General features: G+C 38.0%; 1 protein-coding gene across 1 annotated transcript in view; it reads right to left on the bottom strand.

Moving 5' to 3' along the window:
- The window catches only part of RSPO2 (R-spondin 2), a 120,344-nt gene that overhangs the window by 39,711 nt on the left and 68,440 nt on the right, over positions 1-12,193 (bottom strand). The window contains 2 exon segments of the mRNA XM_075743491.1: positions 8,312-8,500; positions 9,523-9,666. Of these exon segments, the coding sequence (XP_075599606.1) occupies positions 8,312-8,500; positions 9,523-9,666 (333 nt within the window).

Raw genomic sequence — 12,193 nt, 5'->3', positions numbered from 1 at the left:
GGGTTGACCCTGGCTGGGGGCCAGGTGCCCACCAGAGCCGCTCTATCACTCCCCTCCTCAGCAAGGCAGGGAGGGGAGAAAGGAAGATGGAGAAAAACAACCCCAAACTCGTGGGTCGAGATAAAGGCAGTTTAATGTAGCTAAAGCAAAAAGCCGCGCGCGGAAGCAAAGCAAAAAGCAAAGATTATTCTCTACTTCCCATCAGCAGGTGATGTCCGGCCACTTCCTGGGAAGTAGGGCTTCAGCATCCGTGCCCCTTACTCCGGAAGACAAACATTGTTAAAAAAAAAAACACAACGAATGCCCCCGCCCTGTTCCTCCCCCTATTCTCAGTTTCTTATTGCTGAGCAGACGTCATATGATATGGAATATCCCTTTGGTCAGTTTGGGGCAGCTGTCCTGGCTGTGTCCCCTCCCAAGATCTTGTCCCCCCCCAGCCTCCTGCTGGGGAAAAAGAAATGTTGGAGAGACAGCCTTGATGTGTGCTGGCACTGCTCAGTAGTAGCCAAAACACTGGTGTGTTATCAACAGTTTGCTAGCTACCAACACACAGCGCAGCACCATGAGGGCTGCTGTGGGGAGAATTAACTCCATCTCAGCCAGACCCAATACAACTTAGAAACAAAATAACACCATTTTCCCTATAGTTTATAAAGCAGCATCTCATAAATAAAGATGTGAAGAGGAACAGAGCTATGAGCAAAAAAAAAAAAAGGGAAAATATTTAATCTCTGAGGACTTTCAGAGTAATAGCTAATCCTGGTATTCTCACAGCTGACCTGATTTAACAGGAGGCTGGAGTAGATGACCTTCTGAGGTCCTTTCCAACCTGAACTACTAATCTAATTTTTTTTATTATTACCAAATAGAAATGACAGCCTTTGTGCTCTTTTTTTTTGAAGCTGGCACACACTTATCGACTATTGATAATATAACTATACGTCTTGCCTATGAGCCTTAGTTTAAAATACTTAAAGTCTAGTTGCAGGCACTCTCACTGGAATAAGCAATATTATGAGTCGTATTTTCCTTAGGATTTCCTATACTAGTAGTTTTAACATGCAGCAGTCCCTTCTGAATATGATCAGCTAAAGGGTAGAGTATTAAAATGTTGGGTTTTTTCTCAGCACAACATTCTCTGAAGGAAGCAGATGTTGACAATCCAGGCGAGCAGATTCTGCAGCTGACAAAAGCTTGTTTCCTGAACAAGCTTACTAACAAGCGTGCCAGGCTCCGAGGGTTAAGCCATGCTATAAAACACTTCTTGTTTTCTGGAAAGTCTCCAAACTGTGCTCATCTTGTCCCTTCTTGCTCCCACTTGCTAGCTCCTTCACAATATGTGCAGAACGGCAATTGACTCAGACACTCACTGACGTATTTGCTTATTACTATGGCTTTCCCAACCTGCACTGGGCAAATAAGTGTCTCTGGTGGAGGTCACTTCTTGTAAGCTCTCTGCTGATGCTGAAATGTGTTTTCCTCTTTTCCTTCAGAAGCTTTGAGTCATGCCTTGTAACAGAAAGTTATGGGTTGTATTTTCAGACAAACTGAGGCCAAGCCTTCTTGGTCAGAGTGCAATTGGTGCTCACGAAATACATCAAGGATGCAAGCCTGCTTGGTGATACCAGTACTCGAGCAGAGCTGCACTTAATGCAGTTTCTACCTGTCCGCTGAGGGCAAAAAAGGGCAGATTTGGTCCAATGCTACTGCAAAATTAATAGAGAGCTGCAGTAGGCAATGACAGTATATTGTTGTAAATACTATGTACTACTGTCTCGTTTAAAATGTTGATAAGACTTGCAAACACTAATTTTTAGTATTACAGTGATAAATAATATTCCAATGTCTTCAAGATTCATGCAATACTAACCAAAACAGTAAGACCTTACTGTTTGTAAATCTTGTCATCTTTCCCAGCATCATGATGCTTTTTGTTTGCTACCATCCCTCTTCAGATCATACCTCAACTTACATGATAATCTTTTATCTTTTTTATCTTTGTCGTTTTCTTTTATCTATAACTTGCCACATACATTTATGTCATCAATTAACTAGCAATGGAATTAAATCTTCAAGTTACTAAAAATTTCAACAAATTAGACTGGACTTTTCTTTAAGATTTGAAAAGTCAAAGCAAATCTAAAACTAAATTAAAGTTCTACATCTGCATCTCTACAGTACCTCTGCTGGTCTTTGAATGTTTTCTTAGACGGACATAGTGCATTAATTTAAAATAAAAGTACGTTGTGCTATGTGTCTTTTAGATCCTATACGAGATTTTGAAATTAGAAGTCTGTAGGATTCAGCTAAAAATACAATTAAATGAACAGGTCAAACGATAATAAAGTAAATTAAGAAATCAGCACTTCCAACTAAGCTTCCATACTGATTAAAGGTAAACTCGGAAATGCATGAAACAGCATTATATTCAAAATGTTAGACATACTCTGTGTGTTATTTCAGTATCAGTAAAATAGGCCAAAATAAGAGATCTCAGCACTATAACAAACATGGTAAAGACTTGTTTTGTTCCTTTTCCCTATGACCTGTCATTTCAGCTTCTCTCTAATTGGGACTAGAAGATACCAGAAATTTTGCAAAGCCCAAACAGGAAGAACAGGGTTCTTTCAGCCTAAATCCAGCACATTCTGCCTTTCACAGCAGCGGAATCATCCAGGTTGGTCCCCAGTCCAATTTCCCACTCTCAGTAGCATGAAGACCATTCAGATCAGATTGGTCAGGGCTTTGTCCAGTCAGGTCTTGGAAACTTCCAAGGATGGTGGCTCCACAGTCTATGGACAAATCTAGCCCAGTACTCAACTGTCCTTGTGGAGAAGGTAACAGTTCTTGCTGTTCCTCCACCAGTCTTTGCCACTTCAGCTATCTGTTCTTGTGGCAACATAACAAGACCAACAGGAGACACAAAATGTGGTGGTTATGTTTACTGAGAACCACCGAGAGAGAGAGAGCCCTAGCATGGACACCGAAAAGGCAGACAGCATTTGTAGGTATTGTGACTACAAGTGCAAGGTATAAATTAAGGTCTCAAAAGCATCCTGGCTTACAACTTTTCCACATTGGGCACTTCAGCGTAGAGGTAGTCAGAAAGATCAAAAGAACATAATCATCTGTCTGATCACAGAGATGACTCACTGAGTTCTCGCAATACATTTATTTTGAGCTTTTTTTTTTTTATTATTTATTTCTCACTTTGAAGAAGAGATTCATTGTAGCTGAAAGGAACCTCATGAAATTCAACAAAGACAAGAGCAAAATCATGGCCTTGGACTACCTTGTCTGACCCTACTTTGAGCAGGGGGTTGGACTATGTAACATCCCTAAGTCCCTTCAAACCTGTATTATTCAATAATTCTATGACTTTGTTGGTTGCACAACTAAAAAAATTCTTCAGTTAGCCTCTTCTGAATAAATCTAATGAAAGAGAGAAATCCTGATTTCCTTTGCCAGGTTTCAAAAGAAAACAAGTGTTAGCACCAAACTTTTGGGAGGAGTGGAGCAGATTACACAAGAAAATTTTTGACCCTTTATACTGCAGGTTGTCAAGTTAAAGCCAGAAATTTTAAAACATTCACTCCCAGAGGAAATATGTCAATTTAAAGAAGGAAAAAATACTTACCTACTAGAGATAACTATACTTGTAACATGGCTTCTATTAGAAATTCTTTTAGTTTAGTATACTTACATGTATAGCTAGTGTCTTCACCAAAATGTGTGTACAGTTTTACTCTAAATATTGTTTATACTACCTGAAATATTCTTGCACACTGGGATCATTAACTCCCTGTTCGCCGTATCACCAGTAGCATATTAGATTAAAAGAACTCACACTACTTAGTTGTTAACGTCCATTTTTCAGCTTTGCATATTTATTAGTTTTCTATATTTAAGTATATATTCTTTAATCTTTTAATCTTTTCAGTGATAATTCTGAATATTAATAATGAAATGTAACTGCAGTATAAGGACAGAAAGCCTGATTGGATCCTTTTACTGTTGCTCTTCCAGAAGTCTTAAATTGTATTGCAGCAATGGAAAGAAGAAAGATTACTGCATTAAATCCTCCAAAGTCCAACCAAGCAGCATGAAGTCCATCCAACTACATGTCTGTGTCGAGGAAAGAACGCCTTCCCACTGTAGCCTCGTGACCTGTCCTGCTACCTTCCTTCTTCTGAGCTCAGGAAATTAATGCAGACATACATCCCATCTTCACCTCTCTTTTTCTTGTCCAAAATAAGCACTCAGAAAAGGCATCACGATTTTTACTTGAAACAATAGAATAATATTCATAGAATCATAGAATGGTTTGGGCTGGAAGGGACCTTAAAGATCATCATGTATCAGATGATAACTTGAAGAACTGTGGTCTGATGGAAGACTAAAAGAAGCAGAGAGCTGCTTTGCTTGCTTTTGTAATACTTAATAAGAAACATGACAGCAATCTGCAAGTACCTTCAGGGTACAAACAAGAGAGGAGTAATTTACTGAGATGAACATGAGGAACATGTAAAAATAAGAAGTAAAAAGAGAATATTCATACTAAATATATGGGAAAACTTCTAGACAGCAAGCTGTATCAGCCCATAGAAAATGTCTGCCTGCTTGTAACGCAATCACTTTTTTAAAAATTGTTTCTTTCTTTCAAGATAAAGAGGAGAAGATTCCTTATCCCCAAAAGACCAGCAAGGGTAGGAGGTGGCCTGAATGATCCAAGTCATCTTCTTCTAAGTCTAACCTCTCACACTATGAGTCATGTTACACCCAAGCCACAGGGTAACATACATAACATGAACAGATACACAAATGTGACATTCCCATCCGGTAATAACAGTTAAATCAATTAGTACTGACAATAAGAAAATACCACTGAATAACATATTTGAAATCTAGTAGAATATCCTCTTATGTTGCTGGCTTCAATAGGAAAGAAGTGAAATCATCTTTCACTTGCATTCCGGCTTCTTCCTCTGCAACTCTGCAAATACTGGGAACGTGACAAAGAATTCTTCATCAGCTATATTTGTACCACAGCCATACAGACAGATGGGTAACAACATCTCAATCCTTGACAAATACGAAACTGAAGTACTTAGTAGGAAAACTGAATTTAACCCCAATTCTTCTGCAAAAAATGTAAAAATCTGTTTCGGAAGTTTTTTCTGTAATGTGGACCATAAATAGTAACTCTAAAATGTACAGAAGTAGAAAGTATGTGTCAAAAGCACTGTATTTGACCCTGTTCTACCAAAAATATCCTTATTTCCTGTGCTCAATTTAATCCATCACAATCTACAGCCATTTTAGCTGTATAATCCAATACTTATCCTACAAATTTGTGTGAGTTTATGTATTGAGAACATTAGAAAGAAAGGATTTAACAGCCTCTCAACCAACATTTACATGGATTATGATTCTTCAGTCCCCCAGTAGTGCAAATGTTACATTTTTCTCTTATTTCCTCAGTCTAAAAGTTCAGTTACAAAATTTCTAACATTAGGAATACACCGTATTTTTAAAAAAGACAAAGTGTCCTCTTTAACAGCCAGGATCTGCTCAATCTCAGCTTCCCTGTAACCAGCATCTCCGCCTCCTGCTACTTCACAGTGAGTACCTAAGCAAAGAAACATTTCAAGTGTCTGATGGGGCAACCTGCTAACTAAATTAAATGTGATAAAGGAATGGGATCTTAGACCAGCTGTGTATATAAGCATAACTAAATCATACTAGGAAGCAGGAGTTTTGAGCAGGACAATCGCCGTGGCTTCCTCACCTGATAACCAGGCCTTGGAAGACTTACCACTAACACACTCCCTCCCAGGAGTTTCTTAGGAGAAAGAAAGGAGTTTATACTCTGGCCAGTGTTCGATATGATTGCACAGAAGCAGTATTCAGCATCAGCATTCAGGGTGGAGAGTTCAAACCTGCGTTTTTGTACATATGTATTTTTATCTCTGAAAACACAGGCAGGGAATTCTACAGCATGGGAAGAGAGGAGAGGACCGCAATCTTTAGGATTTACTGGGGCCCATGGTTATGAAAGAGTACGACAAGGCTTTCACACTGAAACTGTATTTGAAGCAGTAACTTTCCTGATACATAGTGAAAAAAATGCAGAGATTTGGTCAACGATCTTGATACAGACCAGGCAATAAATTTCCTAACTCTTAGGACAGCCCACCACTGTGCCTTTCAAAAGATAAAATTTGAGAGGTAAATCTTTAATCTGTGACCTGAATTGCTGGACAAGAATACTTGAAACAACCTAAGAGAATCTGCTACAAAAAGGTATGAATGTTCAATAGCTCCACATTACCACATGAGTATGCTACAGCAGTCATAAATATTGTGGTCCACTGAAGCATACTTCTCAATCTATTTACAACAATTTGAATAATTTGTATCCTAACTAAATTATCAAGACTAAACCCACACGTGTAAATTTCTACTTACCAAGAGTTTGTATAGAAGCTGGACATTTCATCCACGAAATACCTCCATCTATACACATTGGGTACATAAATGACTAAATCTTTACCGCATGGAGTTGAACTGAAAATATTCTGCACTTTTCTCAAATTTTCCACTACAAGGTAAACTTCATGCATCTGAACAGCAGAAGAAGAAAATACTGACTCGACATTTAGCAGAACTTCACACAGGGTCTTTTTAATTCTTTCCATTTTAGCAATAAAACATTTCCCCAGTCGATCTGATCACCGGAACAACTCATCTACCTCAGCAGGCTGCAAGCACTAGTACGTGTAGCTGCCTTGATATAGATGCAGCTGACTCGCGTTCAAACATACCATGAGACACATACCATGGCAGCCCAAATCAGCCTCGATTTTCACCTTTTCTTCTTCCTTCCTATGGAGATGTTAATTTTTGTAGGTTCCACCCGTCAATGTCTTTGAGACGTTTATTTAGGTTGCAGGTTAACTCTGCTGTACAATGCACCCAGTACCGCTGCAAATATGGACTGTATGTGCACGCACGTGTGTATGAGTACAGGGAGAGGGACAGGGAGGAAGAGTGCATAACAGACTCAGTTAACCTGGATAACAGAGAATCAACTTGCTATTCTCTTCCAGATTGTGTCAGGATCCTAGAGACAAAAATGAAGCTTGCACAGATTGAATCCGTAAGCTAAAACTTTATGTATAATTTTCATGCATACTTGTGGGCCGTACGTTCAAGCCAAGAGAGACATATTCAACAATACCCAAACACAAAGCAAACTTATTGATGAATTCTAAGATTATTTCAGCTTTAGTTTATTCATCAGGTTATGGCTTTTCTCAGGACTCTGCAACCCTTTATTCCTTTTTATTTGTCTGATCTCACGGTTGACCCAGCTTGTAGCAGAAGGTTGGACTAGAGATCTCTTGAAGTCCCTTCAAGCCTGATTCTTTCTTTAATCCTATAATTCCAAAAGGAATGTCATTTTTATCATCTGTTGATCACCCACTTCCTACAAATTCTGAAAACTCTGTAAGCGTTCAGTCTGCACAAGTAAAAGGTTAATCATTTCAATTTAAAAAGTAACAAAAACTTCTCTCTCAGTGACATGTCTCCAGTTCGGGGTCTACAAAACTGAACGCAAATTTGAAACTCCATTTCCTTTGTCAAATCAGTATCACTACTTAAGTCTTAGAACACCACGATAAAGAAATTTGATTATTTCTTTTATCTACCTGTGGTAATTGCCATAAGCTGGTCTCAGGCTGAAAAGCTTGGTATTTGTCACTATTCTGCTTGTATCGCATCTATAATAGTTTGACCCTGATCTACAATAATCACAACAATAAATACATTCCAGTTAATAGTTTCAGCTAACAATGCGATATGCAACTAACCAAATTTAATTTAAATACCCATCACACCAGCACTGGGTGTGCTGCATGCAGAGAGGTTTAGAATCACAGTCTTTCCTGCCATGCACAGAGCAATTAGTTATTCCACCATCACTATCATCTTCATGCTGAAGCATAAACCGCAACCTGTTATGGTTCCTCCATGAGGCACCTCTTTGAAAAAGCCTCAGTACCACACCAGGAAAAACACAGTTTCACAGTCCGCTGGGAGACTGATCACTCCCACGCCGAGCCTTTCCATGGGGTCTGGCTGCACACACTAGGACTGCCGTAGTACTGCTGCCTTTCAGCTTGGCTGGCAGAGCAGAGACTGGATTTCCCCTTCAGCTGGGATGAAATAGCTCTTTTTTTTCAAGTTAGAAATAGGATTTCAGCTAAGGAAAGCTCATAAAGATTTTTGTGGCATGGACTACACTTACCTCCTGGGCAATGCCTCATGGCCATTTTACACCGTCTGGATTCTGCAATAGTTGGACATGGTATCGTGTCTTTTGCTGGCTTCTTCACGATTTGTCTTGTTCTTGTTTCCAGGCCCCACTTAAATCCACATGTTTTGTTATTTCTGCTGCAAGTTCCCCACTCACTCCACTGACCCACTTCACAGCCCTCTGATAAAGCAAAGGAAAACACAAGTGAGCAATTCTTCTGTTTGTTTGTTTTAATTTGTTTTCATTTTTGTAAAATTAGAATACACTATTAGAAAGCACCACTTGAAAGTTTTACTGTTAACAGACAAAAACTTCGAAACAAAATTAAAATCTCCTACAGAACCTGAAAGAATCTTTTTAGCCAGTATCAACCTGAGTATAAAACCATCAGACTATCAATCTGTATGTATAGACATCATGCCAGTTCTAAATATTCAAAATTCCTCCTAAATTTGTGAGATTGATTTAGATTTTTTTCTTTTTAATAAATAAATCCTATTTGGTTGTCACCTGGATTTGCAAATTTCAAGAGTTTACATTTCCAGGTCCTCTCCATCATGAAATGCAAGGAATACTTTTGAAAGAAGAGTCTGTTCTGACACAATTCCCAGGCTTTAAGATAAAACGCCAAATTGTGAGACTCAAGAAATATTGTGAGAACTGCCAGTGCTGGCTCAGAGTTCTGAAGTAAATTTCTACTAAAACCACTTATTTAGTTATTTATATTTGTTACTTGCTAATGGAAAAGGAGGGAGCTGCAGAGAAACTAAAACTGCATTTTAAGTCCAGATGCTACAGGAATTCCATCTGCCCTGCCCCTGATTTCTGGCCTTGGTAAAAGGCAAAATGAGCGGGTAGTTTTATGAGGGAAGGAGTCTGAGTACGTCATTGACTTGAAGTTCTAATGCAAAAACTTCCTGAAATCTTACAAATTCTGAGTTATAAATCCTCGTACAAGGTGATTTATACTTAAGAGGACAGACGTTTCTGATGCAGAACAGAGCGACATTCCCAACGATGCAGTATGTCAAAGTTTGCAACAAACTATTATTAGGGGTAAAGAGATCTAGACACAATCCCTTAGTGAATATTTCTTGTTAGAAAATACTAAGCATCAGCTTAAACATAACGTCGTAAGTGTTTGAACCCAGTCGCCTGGCAAGAGAGCTGCTTCAGCAGCACTGCTCTGCTAGAAGACTCACCCACACATTCCATAAGCTCTTCCAAGGCTGCAAATCCAGGGGGGCATCCTCGGAAGCAGCGGCCTCTGTGCGAGTAGAAGCCGGTTTTGCATTTGGTACAAAAGTCTCTGCTAAAGCAGGAGTCGCAGTTTTCTATTCTGCATCCTGAATCAAAAGGATCATAAGGAATACTGAGAGTTAGGGCGAGACTATAAAATTGAAGCTCTTATAAAGCAATAAAATAGCAAAACCAGAAGTGCTCTAATGAGGAATACTGTCATTCTGAAATCTATCTGTTCTATAACAGAAATTATAGTTAACTGTAATTAATTACCACATTTTCCCCTGCATCCTTTTAATACTATTTTTAAAATCAAAACTGTAGATAAAACCTCTAATTCAGTGATATTTGAATTAATTACATCTTTTTGGAGGAAAAATGTTCCATGTAAATTATTCTTGAGTTTAAGTAATTTTGAGGAAAATAAGATGTGACACATTATTTTGGGAAGTGTGCATGTATTATATGTACCGCATTCAGTTTATTATTTGTCATTGCAAGCAGGATACAATTTCTTTTCCATAAGTTGACCCTATGAATAGCTCAATGAATGCTTTTATGTGTTATGTCTGATTTCCATATCTACACATATGCACCTGCAATTTTTCTGGATATAACTCCTCTTCATTATTAATGAAGTCAAACCATAAAAAATAGCCATTATTAAATGACTAAAAGACATAAAGTCATAAAGTTATAATCAATAGCAAAAAAAATTACTATTCCCTTTTGAAATATTGGATTTGTCTGAAAGTTTAAGAGAGATACAGATTACAGACTCAGAAGCAGACTGCTCAGAAACATCCTATTCCATACTAAAACATGGAAACTTGGAAATGAACTATGTATCAACAATCATATGCACACCCGAAAAGCAAAAATACTTACATGCAGGCTTATGAAAGTCAGTCATACAGTTGCCTTTTGATGTCATATAAACAGGCTTAGCAGGCGAAAGCCTGCCTCTCCTTACGCTGAGGGTCTCCTCCATAAAACTATTGCTGTTTAACAGTACATATGTGAATACCCCATATTTAAACATTAAATGAACTAATCAATCTTCTTTCAGTTTCTTGATCTTACTTCAAACTTCTCATCCTATTTATATCTTTTGCTTTGCCTTCTATGCCAGTTTTCTTTTGTATCACGGTAGAGTCCTTGTCATGACAATTATATTTTGGAAGCATTAGTAGGGGCTCCTGGGCTAAGGTTGGGTGGAGTTTTCAACAAGGCAGTTTAGTTTCAATTTTTTTTCCTATGAAGATAAATTAGTCCAAACATGAAATACCTATTATTTAATCTCTATTAGATGCAATTTTGGGGAAAATACTGAAAAAGTATTAGGAATACTTTAAGAATTCTGAAGTTAAAACATTAATTCAGCAAAGTGATAGTCAGCACAATGCTTGGGGTTAATGGGTGCTAACTGTAATGATAATTTAACTCAGTAACAGACCACACCGTAGCTGAAGATCAGCTGGGATTGACAACTACTCCTTTTTGACATCCTCCATACACTCTGTTTCAAATCACGAATGGTGCTGGTGCAGCTTTCTGTCTTGCAGGGGTTTTTTTATAAAATTTAAATAAACTAAACTAAAGAACTAAAGAAGAGCAGCACTCCAAAAGTTAGAAAAGCTAACTTTCTGGAAGTCTATTTCCAATTACAAACTATCATAGGAGTGGTTAGAAAAGAAAGACATTTTTAAAGAGTTTATTATCTTTAGTGCCTAGCTTAATTTTATTATATTGTTTAAATGCTTATGGGGCAAATTTTCTTTTTTTTTTTTTTGTTATAAAAGTGCTATTAATAAATTATTTTAACTGTGACTGAGGTTAGTAAGTTAGAATAAATGAATTCTTTAAATTCTTTTGCTTTTACAGCTAAATATACCAACACGGATAGAGAGAGAAAGAAAGCATACACGTTTGTAGTTGGACTCTTAAAGAACATTGATACTCCATTATGAATATTAAGGTACGTTGGCTTGGAACTAAATATAATTGTGTCAAATTTTGTATTTTTTATGGGTAATCAGCATCATTAACTGTGTATATTTTGTTAAATATAAGTCTTAATGGAAGTCTATTGCAGAATTTGAAAATTTTTTTTGCATTCTGTTATTTAAATAATAAATTGGTGTCCTGGTTTTGGCAGGGATAGAGTTAATTTTCTTCCCAGCAGCTGGTATAGTGCTGTGTTTTAGATTTACGATGAGAATAATGTTGATAACACACTGGTGTTTTTAGTTGTTGCCAAGCAGTCAAGGACTTCTCAGCTTCTCATACTGCCCTGCCAAGGAGAAGGTGGGTGGTGCCCAAGAAGCTGGGAGGGGACACAGCCAGGACAGCTGACCCAAACTGGCCAAAGGGATATTCCATACCATATAATGTCCTGTTCTGTATATAACGAGGGGGGTGAGCCGGGAGGCAGGACAGCTCGGGGCCTTGTGGAGCATCAACTTCGAGTGGTGAGAAATTGGGCTGTTCATACACAGTTTGTATATTACTACTATTATTATTATTATCATCGTGATCGTCTTCCTTTTTTGCCCTGTTAAATTGTCTTTATCTCAACGCACAAGATTTTTTTCCTGTTCCCCATCCCAGTGCGATGGGGGAGTGAGTGAA

Source organism: Balearica regulorum, chromosome 2 (assembly GCF_011004875.1).
Source record: "Balearica regulorum gibbericeps isolate bBalReg1 chromosome 2, bBalReg1.pri, whole genome shotgun sequence".
Taxonomy (NCBI): domain Eukaryota; kingdom Metazoa; phylum Chordata; class Aves; order Gruiformes; family Gruidae; genus Balearica; species Balearica regulorum.
Note: the sequence above shows the minus strand (reverse complement) of the source record. Positions and strands in the feature narration are given on the sequence as shown.